Source organism: Aptenodytes forsteri, unplaced genomic scaffold, assembly GCF_000699145.1.
Source record: "Aptenodytes forsteri isolate BGI_AS27 unplaced genomic scaffold, ASM69914v1 Scaffold289, whole genome shotgun sequence".
NCBI lineage: Eukaryota > Metazoa > Chordata > Aves > Sphenisciformes > Spheniscidae > Aptenodytes > Aptenodytes forsteri.
The window spans coordinates 2,267,799-2,285,234 of record NW_008795025.1 but is presented as its reverse complement, the minus strand read 5'-3'; the positions used below and the strand labels follow the sequence as shown (position 1 = coordinate 2,285,234).

The following is a 17,436-nucleotide window of genomic DNA, read 5'->3' as shown; positions in this document are numbered from 1 at the left end:
CGGACCCCTGGCTCAGACCGTCGAGCGTGCACTGGGCCCCCATGTCCCGGCTGGGTTTGGGAGGGAGCAGCGATGGGGAGGGGACTGCCACGTGCCTGCCCTCCTGCGCTGCAGCCCTCTGGCTGCTCCGTGGCCTCGACCCATCCCCTCCATGCGCAGTCACCATACCTCTGCCTGGCTCTTCCTTACGCCTCCTGCCCACTTGCACCCCGCCGCTCCCCAGCGGCCCCTGTTGCTGCCCCTTCACTCCTCCGGTGCTCGCCTGACCAAGAGAGGCCCTTCATGGTGCCACTACTGGTTCTCCTCAGCCGCCGGGTCACGGCATGTGCATTCGTCCTGGTCACAGTCAGCAGCAAACGGGATCACCTCGGGGGACCAAAGGGAGATGTAAGCCTCTGCTTTGAGATCCCTGGCTCCTGGCACCCCTATGCCCCTGCAAGCCCTCTCCACCACAGTACAGACAGACACTTTGGGCTGTGCTCTGATGTTGTTGGCACTGTGGAGACTGCCAGGCTCCACGCTCACTGAGAAATGGGCTCTGATACAACTGTCCCCAGCTGAGTTTTATTCTTAGCATTTTCCTTTTGTTAACATGTGTTTCAAATTTTGCAGCCAAGGGTCAGCTTGAGTCTTGTGCCCCAAATGTCAAACCTTGGGGAGAAGTCTCCCCTGGTGGGTGTGAGACATTTGGACTAGGGTTGGCAGTGGTGAGGCACCTCTAGATTTCAGTTTTACTTTGGCCCCTGTTAGAAAGCCCTCCTTGTCCATGTCTGAGTCTATGGACCTGTCCTTCAAGTTACTCCTGGCTCTTTCAGGCTCAGCAAAGCATGAAGGTAGCATAGCCTCATCTTCTGCACCTCTTGGAGAAACTCAGCCAACCTCCCAGCTGCAAAGGCTGGCCTCCACACTACCTGACATAGGAGCCAGGGTAGATGCATACAGCTCTTGTGCACTATGGAGTAAGAAAACCCAGGCAGGCTGGAGGCTATGTGAGCAGTAACAGCCTTCAGTGGAGCAGGCAGTGGGTCTGTCTAGGGCCACCCACAAGCTGTGCTGCTTTGAGACATCCCATGCAGGTAGAGAGGCTCATTGCACATTGCTTTCTCTACAACAACTGTATATGGCCAAGCAAGCTTATGTCACCTCACCTTTATTAGGCAGCAGAGCAAGGTGGGAGGGCACCAGCAGAGCATCTGGCTCCTGGTTGACAGCTGCCCAGTCGCGGGCCATAGGAGCTGAGAAAACAGTTTCCTCCAGAGGTTTTATACACACCAGGCTCAGAGCCAGGAGTTTTTCTTACTGTGGAAGCACATTTGATTCTTCACAGCCTGGGCCAGTGAGAGGCCAGAGTGTTTTTTTGGTGTTTAAACCCCATATTCCTGCCTCTGCCTTAACAGAGACCTGCTGGAGGCTTGTGCCGCAGGAGATCTGGGACCTGTGGGGGATGCGAGTTGGGGCTGGGTCTCCTGAGGGCCATGGGACTGAATCACCCCACCTTCCACTGCGAACCCATCCTTTATTTTGGCCAGAGATCCAGATGTCTCAGACCTCCTGAGAGCCATGCCTTGCTCCGAGATGTCATGATATCGCTGTGGAGGTTTCAATCATCACTTGGGTGTAAAGCCTTTTCTCTCCTATCTCAACTGGATCTTCCCAGGATTTTATTTTTCCTTTTCTCTGTGTGTGTATGCGTGATGAAAGGAAAAATGATTCAAGCTCCACAACAAAGATGAGAAGATCCAAATTCACATATTTTTGCAGTGAGAAATTATCTCATGCCCTATGATTTGTTTTGCTGTTGGATATGCTTAGGAAGGATGGGCTGTGAGTGCTGGATAGCAAGTTAGGTGGGAGGGGAGGTTGTGATGGGAGACAAAAAAGGGTCTATGCAACGCCAGTGCCAAGTTGCTCCCTCTACACTATTGGGAAGGAAAGACAGCCCATAGCAGATGCCAATGGACCATACCAAAAATCCCCTGAGATTGCTCAATTATATGACAAGGTGACTTTTGACTCACCATGGCTAGCACTACATCCTATGGAAGTAATTTCCCAAAATGAGAGGGAATCCCGTGAATCTCAGTGGGAGCTGGGCTGAGCTTTCAGTCCTGCTGGCCCGAGTCCAAACCCCGCTGTTAGTGGGATGATGTCTATGACTTCAGCTGGCTTTGGTTTAAAATCATGGGTTTGTTCTCCGTTCGTGGGAGAATTGCATTGCAGGCTCGGTTCCATGGCCAGCAAAGCCGAAGAGCATGGCTAGCAGTAACCACTTAATCCTAAATCCTGGCCAGTGCCACAGAAGATGCTCACTTACCTTCCTGGAGGACAGTGTGGAGGAGCAGCAGTCACCCCCGTCATACTGGCAGTATGCCCGGTTGTTGATGGTGTCGCACCAGCCGTCTGCTTGGAAAGGCTAGGCAGAGAAACAAGTCTTTGCTGAAAGGTTTATTCAAAAGCAGAGATCCCAGGTCCTCAGCAAGGCCCCTGTGCACCTCCAGTAAGGGCCAAGGCCCAGTTCCACCATACACAATCCCCTCTTCAAAGCCAAAGGGCACCAGAAGACTGGTTTCCTGGCTGGTGTGTATGGAGTAGTGGGTGCTTGGAGGGCAGCAGATGTAGCTCGAGGATCAGGGAATTGTGTCAGGGAGCGAGAAAACAAATCCACATCGCTAGAGAGGGCCCCAACCTGAATGCCACAAGTTGCCATTCCCACCTCACTCAGTGCTTCTCCACGGTGTCCATTGCCACCCAACTAGGATTCAGTTCACCACCTCATCTGCTCGTCCACCTTCTCACACCACTCTCACATGTCTCCATTGTAATCCAGCTCTCCGCATGTTCACAGCTGGGGCAGGGCTCTGTAAGAAGCTGACCCAACTCTTCTCTTCAACACCCCTCCTCCCAAAGAGCTTGGCTCTGAAGTTGAGCTTGGTTACCTGGCTTGGGCAGCTAAGTACAGAGGCTGTTACAAGGATCAATAGAGCATCCTGCTAGAGGATCAATCTCAGAAAGGCAGGTGCTTTATCTCCCTTGAACTACGAGAAAGGTTCAGCAAGGTCAGGAGTCTCCCAGAAGTACTTGCACTCAAGCCAAGCCAAGCATTGGCAAGCACTGGTTGCAAGGACTATGCCTTTTCAAGAATGTTCTTGCTCTGGCTCTGACCCTGAGGAACATGTCCCCAAATTCCACTAGACTTTCCAATGGAGGCTCTAGCCCTGTCCACAGCACATGGCTCCACCAAACATTGCCAGGTTGGACTACAAGGCTACTTATCTGATGGCCAGCTGGGACAAACAGAAGGGATCTTCATTAAGCACTAGCTCCCTGCAGGCAAAACCCAATTCTGGATTGAGCAGAGAGGGCAGCAGCCTACTGATGACCAGAAATATTGGCAACATGGCCACCTTCCAGCTTCAGTCTTGGCCATCTTCCTCCTCATTTCTCTTCTTCGTGGCCCAAATCTCACACTCTGTAAGGAAATTGTATGGTTGAATGGTGGGGGATTTTGCATTGCCAAAATAATGGTGGCTCATCTCTGCAAGGCACAGCCCAGTACCCTTTGCTGCGCAGTTGGGTCTGTCTGGACAATTGCGGATTTGCAGAGCCCAGATTGCCTTGCTGCAGCTCAGATAAATGCTCCGTCATTAACAAGCCTTCTTTACTTTCAGCTCGAACATGGAAACAGAAAGCTATCGCAGCAGAATAGCTTTCTGTCCAGAAATGTCAAATGGCACGAGCAGCCATTCAGAAATCCATTTTATTGTTATTTAGTTACATGAGTCATCTGATCAGAGAAGAGAAACAAGCAACTGGGGCTGAGAAGAAGCCAACTAGGGCTGAGAAACAATGCTGTGTGACTGGTGCAACCAAACAACGTGCATGTGAAGCACTTGCAATGAACTGTCAGGAACGATCTGCAGCCGAGGTTCATTTATCACAGATATACATCAGCACTGCCAAGCAACGACTGAATGTGCTAACAGAACGGAGAGGCCATTCATTAACCAAGTGATTAGTAATGAAATGATTCTCCCACTCCAGGCTCTGTGATGGTAGCTACTGGCCCAGCTACCATGGCCAACCTCCAGGAGGACTGCTGTCATCAGAAAGGGCTCTTGGTGGAAACCTGGCCACCCTTGGCTCACGGAAGGAGCCAACCTGTTTCACTAGATCTGGTGGCCCCAAACGGCAACTGGGCTTCAGAAAATACCCGGACCCAGCCTTTGACAGACACTCGCCCGTAGCACCCTTAAACCGAACGACAGCCAGCTGAAAAACGTCACCACATCGCAATAGCCCTGCATCCACTGCGCCAAAGCCAACACGCGGGACTGGTGATAATGCCAAAAATTCACACAAAAAAGCTGTGCCAAAACCAGGGAACTGATGTGGCTTTTTGTCATCATGACTCATAAGGAACAGAAATGGGCTCAACGCAGGCTAATGTCACTTAAGAAAGTAGCAGCAGGGATTATGGCAAACCAACGAGTCTGTCTGTGCTATCAGTACCACAGTCCCCAGGCCAAATCCAGGCAGCCACAGAGAGATTGCATCTGCCTGGAGGATCTCGCAAGAGAAGAAGAAAGAGTGCACCTTCCTACAGCTGGGAAATTGAGGCACAGACTAGTTAGGTAGCTCACTCAAAAACAAGAAGGGATTTGGCTCCCATCATTGCTGTCGCAAACCACGTCCAGAGGAGACCAGGATGCAATTTCACCAAGACAATAGGGTTAACACTCCTCTTCCATTGAAAAGCATCAGTGGCTCTTAAATGATGGTAATCAAAGAAGGTCTCTGAGCCACGAAGCAGCTTTGAGCACCAGGAGGGCCAGGGCAGGGATGCTGGGGCTGGCCAGTGCAGGGATGCAGGCAGGGGACCGGCCAGGGCCGCTGGCAGGGAAGAGCTCTTCTGAGTGTGATTTGCTTTTGCAGCCTTCCACACAGTGGAGTTTTGCTTTGAGCTTTGCTCCATATGTCATGACTCACTGGCAAAACAACACCCGCCGCTTCGGTAGTTTCCATAGAATTATGGGGGGGTTTGCCCATCCGACTGCACAGGTCTGAAATGGTTTCAAGATCTTGTGTGCAAGGTGGTGGGAGGACAGAGACAGGGACAAGACAGGGAAGGAGAGGCTCTCAGTTTCTCTCTACACCTGTTAGGGCCAATTGCCCCCTCCCCTCAACCCGCCAGAGCCTGTACCCCACCCTAAACAAATACAGGCTTCTATGGCAACACTTGTTGGGGAAACTTAACAACTCATGCTCCAAATTACATTGGAAAAACATATGAGGGGAAAGTAAAAAATGACTAATGGGACTTGAGGCTCAAGAGAGCCAGGTGCAGGGTTCGGGGACTGCTGTCCCTGCTCCTCGCCCAGCGCCTGGAGAACACAGTGAATCCTGTTGCTTTGCCTTGTCAAGGATTCCCAGCTGGTTTCATCTTTGCAAGCAGAAAGAGCAAAGGAAGGTGCTGGTGGGTCACCCTTGAGGGCACAGGCGCCCTCATACTTGCATTGGTCTCATTTTGGTCTTGCAAGAGTCACGGCAAGGAAGGACACAGGCAACGCAATGTATTAAGAGCAGTTGATGTGGGAGAGGAAAACCCATACAGACTCTGTTCAGCCTGTGCTTGAGCCATGTGGCTCTACAGAAAGGAATGCCAATGGTGGGAGAAGGGAGGTTTGTCCATGTTGGTGACTTGTAGAAACACCCAATGATGTTTTAAGATGCTGGCAGGAAAAAAAACCCAGACCAATGGCCAACCGTGCCATGTGAAGGCAATGGGTGTGATCCAGCAAAATGGCGAGCTCGGTTTCATTCACCAGAATATGCATTCTCCAGCATGGGGGCAAAAAGGGCCAGTTCAATTGGCTCAGATAAACTGGGAAAAAATGAATAAGGTAATTGCTGCAACCATTCCGTGCCGCATTAAGTGATAGGGAGCTGCTCGGCTAGGCAGCATGCCACCAAAGCAGCTAGCGAGCTGGGCTGTGTCAGCGAATCTCCCCACTCGAGCCATCCGTCTTCCTTGTTTATTCAGACAGGAGCTTCAGCGGGGCATGTGTTAGCACGTGGAGGTGCAGCATCTGGCACCGCTGGGCCAGAGGCCTGTGCTGCTGGCATAAAAATAGTAACTGCGAATCAAGTGCTTGGCAATTTAAATAGGCTAAAAAAACACATGCTCTCAAAGCCGGGAATAGGCACGAATGAAAAGAGAAAAAATTAAGTTAAAAAAAAAAAAGAGGGAAGAACATTGCAGGCAAAGGAGGGTTGTGAGAGAGGACTAGTTAGATCCCACCCCATCCTGGGCAGAAGCACCTCAGAGGGCTCAGCAGTGCTGTTTCTCTTAAGGCTGCCAGGAGATGCCGTGCAAGGAGCAGCACCTGTGCGTAGCGTTTTTCCACCGTCCCTGCAGAGTCCCTGGGGCCAGGGCCAAGCTGGCTGACTCCCTCCGGGGAGCGGGTGTCCTGCCCGGCGGCGAAACCCCAGTGCCATCCAGGAGGCGGGCAGGGTCCAGACACTTTTTTTGAAATCCACCTTATATATGTAGGTTGCTTCACTGTGAAAGACCATGAAAGGGTGCAAAAGAGTGAGGGAAAGACAGAGCACGAAGAATAAATCACAAATGCCATCAGTATTGTACATATTTTGCTGCTGTGTTATGGGTGCTTGATGAACATTATTTTCCAGGAATGCAGGTTTTGCTCTGGTCGAGCAGACCTGAAGGCCCAGTACCTTGCTTTTGGCAATGACCCATTCCAGGTGCTTTGGAGGAAGGTGGAAAAAATGAAAAAAAATACTCAGTGTGCACCTGGCCAATTGTGTAACCGAAGAGCTGAAAGGCCCTCCTGTGCTGCCACTGGGATGGAAAGTGCTTGTGATTTCAATCTGCCCATAGCTAAAGAAAGCCCAGATCCTAGTTTCAGGGGATTAAGTCCAGCCTTAATAAGCAAAACATTTCCCCCTAGCCTTCGGGAGGCTGCACAGGTCCTGGGCTTTGCAACTGTGCTGACGCCATCCGAAGGGGGTTTGCTTTCATGCCGCTTCTAAGTCAGCACAGATTTTGCTATCCTTTTGTCTTTCCCTTTGGGCATTGACCTCGGACCCTTTGCATGCTGAGATGACCTCGTGTGACCCTGCAGCTGAGGAAGTGCAGGTGTCTTCGTCCTTCTCAGCTGTCACTCTCAAAGCAGCCCCAGGGGAACCATCATTTCAGCAGGGGAGACAGGCAGGGACCAGCCCTGGAAAAGCTGCCGTGCTGTCAGACCCATGCGTCGTGCATTAGCTTCACCACTGTTAACTCTGCTCTTGCGATGGATGAGTCATTAGCGATGAAAAGATCAGTCGGAGGAGACAGAAGGGAGATGGCGTGGCAGGGAGACAGGGACAGGACTGGGTGATAAACTTCTGCTGGAAAAACGTATCCCCTCGCTGTGCATATGGTCTTCCAGGAGCCACCACCTTGCAGGGTCTTCAAGAGCAAGCCCCCAAAGGCATCAGCATGTGCTCAGCACCAGAAACGAGAAAGCAGCAGTAGCCAGGGCCTCACCTAGCACAGCCGGAAACCCCTGCCCATTTTGTGGCAGAGGGATGTCAGCCCAAACCAGGGCTCACAGAACCACGGGTCATGTATCTTAAGCTGCCCCAGGACTGGAGACCACTGCAGCTTCAGGGGTCTAAGACGTGCAAGAGAAGCCGTGTCCCAGGCAAAAGCCACTGCATGTGGCAGTAGGGAGCAGGCAGGGGTGCATGGGGAAAGGAAAGCACGAAGAGACTGCAGCAGCCCTTGGCCAGGGACAGGCAGAGGGCAGCTTCTCCCCGCCAGCTGCCTTTCCTTCCTTCCCTTCCTTCCTTTCCACCTCAGCCACTAGCCAAGATGTTTTAGAAAGCTCTGGGAGGTCCACAGGAAGACTTGAAGAGTACTCAAAGCCTTGTTAAAAGTCTGGTTCACTTAAAGCTTCTATGCATCCACCACCCCAGCTTGGGTCCCTGGAAATTCCCTCTCCCATCCCTGTCCGCATCCCTCCAACATTGCTCCAAACCACTGTTTCCCTACAGAAAACTGGGGCTGGTGTCAGTCCCTTCTGCCACAGACATGGCAGGAGCTAGTTAAAGCAATGCTATAGCACAGCGTACTCAGGACACATCCCTTTCCTTGTACACTCACACACTCATGCTGGTGAGGCAGAGAGCCCGGCCATTCTTGGCTCCCCCTGCTTGCCCAGGGAAGTTGACTGGGAATGCAGACTGTGGGAGGAAACGACAATGTTCATTGTTTGGATTAAATATTTTTCTTGGCCCTCTCTCTGTTGCACTGTTGCAGTGTGTCTTTTATTTTTTTTTTTTTTTTTTTTTTTTTTTTTTTTTTTTTTTTTTTTTCTTCCCCCCCCCCACAACATCCCAAGCACATTCACTTTCCCTCTCTCCTTCCTGAGGCTCTCCGGCATGCAAGGAGGAAATCAGCTCTAAAAGCACACAGAGAGGGGCAGGGAGGGAACAGGGCTAGCTTCTGCATAAAAACCTTTTTGGGATGCTTCGCTGCCCTGAGCCATTCTAAGCAGCAAGCGAGCACTACCTGGCCCATCTCAGCGAGGGAGGCAGGGCGAGCACTGCTCAGAGGAAGAGAGCTCTAGAAATTTGGCAAGAGGCACCTGGGACAAAGCAGCCTGAAGAAAAGAGAAACAAATTCCTACAAACCCAACACTTCATCCACCATTTTAATGTCTCCTAGTTTGTGTCCCCGGAGCTGTTCCTGTGCTCCTTTTGAACCATGGCGGCTGTCCCCTCGAGACACATGCCTGCAGGATGGCTTGCTAGGAGACATTGTGGACCTGCCCCATCATCTCAGACACGCTAGAAAACAAAATGGAGAAATGCCAGTTGTTTCCGAGCTTGCTGGTGTTCCTGAACCACTCAGTCATCAGCTCAGCATGCAGACTGCTTTCATCACATCTCAGGTGTTCAGGAACATCTGCTCCAGCTCCAACATCCTTCTCCCCAGGCCTCACTAAGAAAACAGAGGCTTGTTGCTTGAGAAAGTACTCCGCAAACAAGGAATGTTTCAAGGAAGGGGTGACAGGCTGGAAAGCGGCATCCTGCTGTCTAGTTTCAGCCTATGTGCCATCACTTGTACTGCCATGCCCAAGGCAAGCAACAGCGCAGCTCCCAGCAGCCTTGGTATGCAGCTCTAGGTGTTCTTCAGGACAAAGGGGGTCCTTTGGACATGGGTTTCCTGCAAACATCTGGGACCTGTTTGAATCAGTCAGGATGGAGTTTGGACAGGATCAGAGTCTGAAGGAGGATGAAAAACAGAGGTTAGATTGCTGCTTGGTCTTCAGCCTGAATGCTGCTATAGATGGCCATACTAGGAGAGCAGGTCCTTGCATTCATGGTGTCTGAAAGTGCTTCTGTGTCCCAGGTCAGGATTTGGTTTGGACACACTTCTGCTGCAGAAGTGAGCATGTGGCACTTTGGGCTACTGAATGGGGTTGTGTTTCTTCTCCCCTGTCCTGCTCTGTGCCTTGTTCCTCAGGGACCCCATGTCTCAGCAGACAGCAATCTGGAAAGGGCTTTGCACAGTCCATGGGGACAAGGGTAAAGAAAGGGGTCCCCAGCAATGACCATTCCCAGGGCTGCTGCTGCACACACGAGAGAAGCCAGGACTTCCTATGCCATGAGCACGGGCCTGCAATCCTGCCCTCAGCAGCTCGCCTGCTGCCATGGATTAGATCTCCTGCCAAGCCGTTTGTGCAAAATATGTTGCAGGATAGAACGGGTTATGGAAAACAAGCCCTGAAAACCACAAGGGCCTCCTGACCCACTTGTATCTGGTTTCTGCCAAGTTCTTGTTACAGATCTTAAACAGAAAGGAAAACAATGTGCAAGGGATGAAGGGGAATGAATATTCGTGTTGGAAGAGCAGTCGGCTGGGCTGCGCTTGGGGATGTTTGTTTATTATCAGAAGCAACTCATTGATTTTTATTTCAGTGGGTGCTTTCAGTGGCTTTCCACTCCCTCTCTCTGTGTCACCAGCTGTATGACTGTGACCGCCGGGAGAGGGGAAAGTGGGATGTGGACAGGGATGGAGGAATGGCACCTGAGCTAGAGAGGGCAGAGAAGTAGCCATAGGTTGGGGCATCCCAAGTGCAGGCCAGCCTGCAGAGCCATGGGTTGGGGGAGCTGAGGCTGCTTCCACCTCTTTGGGTCTCCACCACCACTGACGTAGTGCCTGGATGCTATAGTCCTACCCATGCCAAAAGGCTCCCATCTTTTGGGGCTGTGTAAGCCTGTCCCTGCAGGCAGGAGAGCTGCACCTGTCCTTGCACCGTGCTGGTGTGTGATAATTTTGTTTCCCTCTGTTTGCTTTGTCTCTTAAGAAAGTGAGGTTTCTACAAGTGAGGTTCCATGTGTGCATGGAACAGAGATCTTCTCACAGTTTAGGAAAAGTACGCCTCAACTGAGATTTTTGGAAGAGGAATAAATTTCTTTGGACTCATCCCCTGAAAGGCTATATCTCATGCTAAGCAGCCCATGCTGCTCATGCCAAAAGCAGCATGAAAATGTACCCCGCAGGTATGTAGAGAGCTCCCCATCTTGCCTTCCACCTCCCCAGCATGAAGGGCTTTTCCCTCACAGGTCAGGGGCCAGGTCTAATCCAGAAGTGACCACTACCTGCAGTCCATGCTCCTTATACTCCCCCACTATTGACACTTGCTGTGTGGTCCTTTCAGTATTTGTTTGTGGGCCTGATGTCCACTAATTTGTTTAATCCCTTTTTGAACTTAAAGCTACTACTCACCCCTGCAGCCTCACATGGCAGCCAGTTTCAGAGTTCAGTGCTCACTGTGTCCAAAGTACTTTCCTTCACCTGTTTGAAACAACCCCCTTGCCAGTCTCAGTGAGTGCTCCCCAGTTCTGCATTCATCTTATCCAGCACCTCTGTGACTTGGCAAACCTTCAGCAGCCTTCTGCTCTCCAAACTGAAGTCCCAGCTGTTTTAGGGTCTCCTTGAAGGGTAGCTGTGGCATCCCCTTAATCATTTTGATTGCTTTTACCCAATTCTGTTGCATCCTCTCAAGATATGGAGGCCAACGTGCCTCTTGCCTGCTTACAAGAACAGCAGTTACATCCAGTAGGATCCTCTCCACATTTTCAAAGCCAGACGGCAGATAGAGGAAGAGTGCAGACCAGATAAAGGTGTCATGAAATGCTCCCACAGGGACAGGAAATGAGATAAAGATGTGAGCATCACAAGAGGGTGACTTTAAATTCTGTCCATGCTGAGATACTTAGTTGCTCTAGAGAGTCTCCTTGGAGAAGTTGGGGTGCCTGTAGTCCTCATTGCCTTAAGCCCCAGGAGAGCAGAAGAGGATCTCTTTCCCGGAGCGGAGCATGCCACCAGCATCATGTTTCTGCCTGGTTTCCTGCACTGAGCTTTGCCATGGTACAAAATCAGAGCTCCCAGCTCTGGGAGGAGGGACAATCAAGGGGCCCCAGCCCCATCAATGGTGAGGAGCTGAGGCAGCTGCCTGCAGCTGGACCCCAGCTGCAGCGCTTTACCCAGGGAACAAGTTGCACCCGGTCTCTTGTCTCATTAAAGCACAGCGGGACCCCGATTTTAGATGAGACTTCCCACTGTCCCTATTGCATATGCCTTCAGAGGGGTTAATTCTGGCTGACAAATGCTGGACACAAGCCACAGGCGTGCTGAGCGAGGGTTTTGTGCATGCTGGTGGGAAGAGCCAAGGATCGGGGTCCTTGACTACCTGTTGGATCGAGAGACTGGAGATCAACTTGCAACCACAAACACACTTCAATCCCTATCTCATCATTTCCATTGTAATACCTCAGGAAAACCACAGAACAGGGAATGGATTAGTGTTTTATGATCATGATAACATGACCAGCAGCACACGCAAGGGCAGTGAGACCTCATCCTCATGCAGGGAAGACCTGAGAAATTCCCAGCAGCTCATGCTCACAACAGCTTTCTGGTATGGCCCATCTTCACCCAGGGCGTGAAGCAGAGAACTCAAGCCAAAGTCTCTGTATGTTCCCCCAGCATGCAGGCAGGGCTGCTCAGAGCAAAGCACAGCAAAGCCAGCCTCAACCAGAGAAGGCACCAAGTCACATCAGGAAGGAACTGCTACACTACAAGGCAGACCACAGCTGTAGTAGCTCTTGTCCAGCTCCTACCATACCAGTATGAAGCTCTGCCTACCGGTGGTCTGTCCAAAGTATGCTGCCTTAAATCCCTTGCAATTAACCCTTTGCTACCTGCACACAATGATGAAACAGAGCTAGAGGTGGGGGCAAGATCAGCACGTTGCACAACGTTGGGAGATAGAGGGGTGCAGAGCTGGCGAGTTGCATGGACTAGGAGATGCTCTATAGCAGCCAATGTTGGACACACTCATGCATGGACTGTTTTGGACCGTGGCAGGAACAGTCCAAGGGAGCAGCCTGGATCACTGTACGTGCTGTCTCCTCCTCAGAAGTCAATAAAACTTGTTCTTGGGCACAGGAGAAGGATAGCTGAGAGCTGGTCACCTCGGGGTGGCTTGGGAGAACCTACCCCAGATGCTACAAACACCTCCTTCCCAGCAGCTGAGCACCAGGACCACAACCGCCTCGTCCCAAACCACGGCGTGGAGGAAGGGTTTCTCTCCTCCTCCACTCCCATCTCCACCCAGCCCAAAGCCCCCTCCTCTCCCTCCCCCCACCAGTGCTGCCATCTGTTTTTCTACTGATGGCAGGGGATGAGATGTTCCGCTGGCCCTCAAGAGGCAAAGCACGCTCAGCACTAACTTGTATTCCTGACTGGCTCCTGGAGGGGTTTGCATCCCTCCCTCCCTCACTGAGCTACGTGCCTCAGCACTCTGGGGATGGGGAACTTGGCAAGGCGAGAGACCGGGAGGCAGATGGACGACCAGATTAATGGAAAGAGAAGGGAGGTGGGGAGAGGAGTGAGAGGTATGAGCAGGCAGGCTGATCCGCCGCCAGTGGATAAAGATGAGTGAGAATCCGTCTAATGCTATTGCGTGGTGTCCTGAACTTTTCAATGCGAGGCAGAGCTCCAGCTGAGTCTGGGGAGGTTGAGGCTTGGCTACTGCTGCCATGCCCTGGCCCAAAGTGACTCCACCAGGAAGAGACAATATGAGCAGCCAGGTGGCCTGGATTTCTCTTACATAGGGTTGTTCCCCTCACTGAGGCATCCAGATGAGAAAGCTTCCTCATTCAACACACGCTCAGCAGTCAATGGAGAGACAACAGCATCTCCGAGGGGTGACTCAGACCTGAGGTCACCTGGACAGTCCACTGGAACAGCATTTCACTGCACAGTGGAGAGCAAAGGCTGGGATCCAAAAGGAGGTGCCTCCAGTAAGGGGTTACTGAGAAATGAGGTGGAACCTGGGACTAAGGCTCACATGGACATGGGAAGTCAAGCTGAACCATGTCAGACCCAGCAGGGGCAGAACATTTCTCATGCACAAAGGGGAGAACAAGAAAAGGAGATGTGGTGGTGGGGCACCATGCAGCAAGGATGGATCACAGGTTATGTTCCATCTCTACCCAACTCTTGCTGTCTAATGTCTCCACATCCCACAAGAGATTGGGTCCCAAGTGAAACAGCCTTCAAGAACTGCAATGCTTTTGGATGGAGGCAGGAGAGGAATAGGAATGAGGGTGGAAGCCAGCACAGATAAGGTCGAAACAATACTCAGGGCATTTTCTGTGGTCAAACGAGTGGACTGGTAACACCTCCCTTCTTCCCAGTGCCGAGCAGCAGCTCCCAAGCAATACTTTGAATGAGACGCTTTCGGTAAGAGTTATTCTTTATGGCAAGACAATGACTACTACAAAACACGTGAAAAAATGTTATCTAGGAAGACTTGGCTTATCAGTCCAACCTTAACAACCTGCAGCATCATAGAAGAAAACCCAATGAAAAGAATAATCAAAGACACATATGTGAGGAGAAGAACAGGGAGGAGGCAGCTGTGAGCTGTATCAAAAAGGAGACCATAAGGGTGAGAGAAACTATCTGAGGATGAATCTTCATTAGTATTACAGTGAGTGACTGTGACCTTAAAAATAGGCCTACACTGACGAAATTGCTAACGAGGAAGAAGGCATTGTTCCACAGAGGAGGATCAGGATATCTCACAAATAGTTAGATGACCCGAAGGACTAGAGAGAAACAGGATGACATTCACTCATATGAAATTGAAGGGCAAGCTCTTGTACTGATGGTAAAACATCTGCTATTAGCTTGGAACTCATCAGTTGGAAACAAAGGAGGTAGAGAAAGATCTGGGTGTACTTGCTGACCTCAGGATATCTCTGAGCTGCCAGACAGATGCAACTGCAGAAATAACAGATATAGTCCTGGGTCCTATCAAAAGAGACATTTCCAGCACAAGGAAGCTTTGTGCAGGGCTTTGGTGAGACCTCAGCTGGAAGAGCATGTACTGCTTGGTTATTCCTGATGAAAGATTAATTGAAAGCAGAAAAGGCATTAAAAAGTCTACAAGGGTGATGAAGAGCATGGACTCTCCATCTTCTAGTAGGACACTGCAAGATTTTGGCTTGCTTAACCTCCTGTATGCTAAGACTGCTATCTAGGATTGCTTTCTAAGAGTAAAAGGGGATGACAACCATCCAGGAACAGAAAGAGGTGATGTTGGCTGTAAGCACGTTTGGGTGGCCGACGAGAAGACAGTGACTGTTACTGTGAGATGCGGGGACTTCAGGTAGTTAGTCCCTATCTCACACACGCACAAAAATAAACCGGCATTTTTCATCATCCCCTACGGGACCTGTTGCTGAAGACACAGACCCAAGGTGAGGTACAGGAACCATAGAGGAGGAAGGGCTGGGGTTGGTCTGGTGTACCTGAGCCTAAGGGAGCATCCTCACACCTGTGTTGGCTTTCTCTCACCTGGGCTGCACAGGAAGGGAAGAAGGAGCACCTCACACCTCATCTGTTTCTTTTTTGGAAGGACCAACTCCCAGAGAGCACAAGGAGTAGTTCTCCCTTGCTAGCAGCAGAACCACAGACAGGATCACCACAACAATCTGGACTGCTCTTCCACATAAGCCCACCCACTTCAAATACATTGCGTCAGAGCTGAGCTGAAAGATGTGGTTTAGAAAGACCTGGAGCTCCCAAAATGCCAGAGGATCCATCACTAAGCTCTGGTACTCAACCATCAAACACCTCTCTAGCACACAGCACCTCATTGCCCTATACTTGCAGCCCGTGCCTTGCAGTAGAGACACACAACACAGCCACTGAGTTTGGGAAATAACTGCTGCACCTCCCGTTGACCATAACGTTTTCTTCCTGGGCATGTGCCCCCTGCAACATCGCCCTTTCTCCCACACTTCAGTCGACAAAGAGCTGAGCTAGGCAGAATCAGTGAGCAAAAGCAATCATTTGCATTGAAATGAGTACATAAAAAAAAAAAAATCAGCAAAACCCAAAGCTATTTTTGGTGTGCAAACTTCATTTACATTTTCCTTTTTGGTAAAAATCCCAAATTTTCAGCATACAACATTCCAAAATACCCCCCCTTTTTCCTTTTATCCTCAGTCGTATTAACAACTAGTGCTTGACAAAGACTGCCTATTTTTAATTTCCTTTGCCAACTGACTCCAGGCTGCCTATGATTTTCTCCTGCCTGGTCATTATTCAAAGCGAAATGAGCAGCTAACCTATTTCTGCAAGGAATTCTTTGTCTGCAGATTCTTCAGGAGCTGTTTGTTTTGCATGTACGAGGCTGGAAATCCTAGTTGTTTTGGTTGGATGTGTGAGTCACGCAGGGCTTTTCTGGATCCACATTACTCTAGAACTGTGGTTCTGGTTAAGGAAATATTCAGGCTTGGAGTCAGCATGGGCTTTTTGGGGATACCCCTTGCCAGTGAAATCCTTTTACTAGAACATTCTTCCAGGGCTGGCCAAGAAGCAGCAGGCAAGGAAGGAAATGGGTTATTCTTCAGCTCTTGTTCCCCAGCATCGCCCTGGCTGCGGGGGACCATAACAAGGATGCTTGCTCTGGTCTCTCTACTCAGCCAGCAAGCCCTGGCCCAGCTTAGAGCAAACATAAAGTCAAAGCCATCCGGTTTTGTGCTGGAGGGAGTCTTCATTGCCAGGAGCTCTCCTGCAAGGAGTAAGTGGCTCGTGCTGGGGGCAGGGGTGGCTTACCTCGCATGACTGGATGCAGTGAATGACGGAGGGGTCTGGATACCACCGCAGCCTGCCCGTGCACACAATATGCTGAGGAGGGAAGGAGAAAAGAGCTGTTAGGCAAGGCAACAGAGGGAGGGCAACCACCACCAATGCTCTCTGGAGGTAGAGCATTGCTTATTGTGGTGTGGAACAGCAGTAGCACCCCCAGGACCCTCCCTACACCTCTGCCCAGCAAGAAACCCTTTGAAACCCATCAAACTCAAGGCAGCTGCACCTGGTTCACCAACAAACCAGGGTACACTGTTCAAGGCAGAGGCTAGACAGACACACACACACACGTGTCTACATAGGTGTACATAGATACACAACTGAGAGAGGACAAAAGGGAGATGGCAGGGACCACCAGAGAAGGGGGTTTGGCTGGCAGTGCCACCTCATGGGGGCTGAATTGGCCACAAGCTGCTGCTGGGAGGAAGCCACCCAGGGCCACGACAGGCTGAGTCTGCCATCACCTCTCTGCGTGATACTGGATTCACCAGCTTCTCGCTTATATAGGATGGGGGGCTCAGCCAGTCATCACTTGATGCCTGCATCAATTTGTTCATTCACCCCTGCTCAGGCTCCGAGAACCGGGTCCCAGGAGGACTCACATCCTCGGACCTGGCCTGAAGCAGATACATCAGACTCACGTTCACTCACAGGGCTGACGTTATCACTGATATTTATGAGGCACAAATTCAGCTGTTGCAGCCAACTGGACACAGGAGCAAGATGTGAAGGGCTCGGTTTCATTGTGCTGGAACGCATTGTCCCACTCATTCAGCAGGGGTTTGTGGGGAGCACTCATGATTACACAAGGGGAAGAAAAGCTCCACCACACATGTAATTTCCTCCTTGTAAAGCTCAGGCAGACTTTGAAATCTGAGGCCCCATAAAATGACGGCTGGCCTGTGAAAGTGTCCTAGGATGCCCTTCACAGCGTGGGAGTTGCACAGAGGGGCACATACATTTTCTCCTAGCCTCCCATTTGAAATGAGCAGTAGCGGGCAGACCGGCCCCAGCATTCCCGGGTGGCACAGCAGCTGGGGATGGGGCAGCTCTGCCCATGCAGACCTGCTGCAGGTCCTTCTGCTGCATGTTTGGTCAAGACTGTGATGGGGCTGGGGCAGGATGAGGTCCTGGCCATCCTCAGCCAGTGCATGGAAGGCAGATGTGGAGGGAGCCACCATCAGATGGGGCAGAGG

At 51.0% G+C, this 17,436-nt stretch overlaps 1 protein-coding gene across 1 annotated transcript in view; it reads right to left on the bottom strand.

The window, feature by feature from the left end:
• Nucleotides 1–291: 291 nt before the first annotated feature.
• Nucleotides 292–17,436, bottom strand: part of PAPPA2 (pappalysin 2) — an 89,200-nt gene continuing 72,055 nt past the window's right edge. The window contains exons 19-21 of the mRNA XM_009275903.1: nt 16,208–16,279; nt 2,315–2,413; nt 292–366 (exon numbers count right to left, since the gene is read on the bottom strand). Coding sequence (XP_009274178.1) covers nt 292–366; nt 2,315–2,413; nt 16,208–16,279 — 246 coding nt within the window. The remainder of the gene's footprint in view (nt 367–2,314; nt 2,414–16,207; nt 16,280–17,436) is intronic.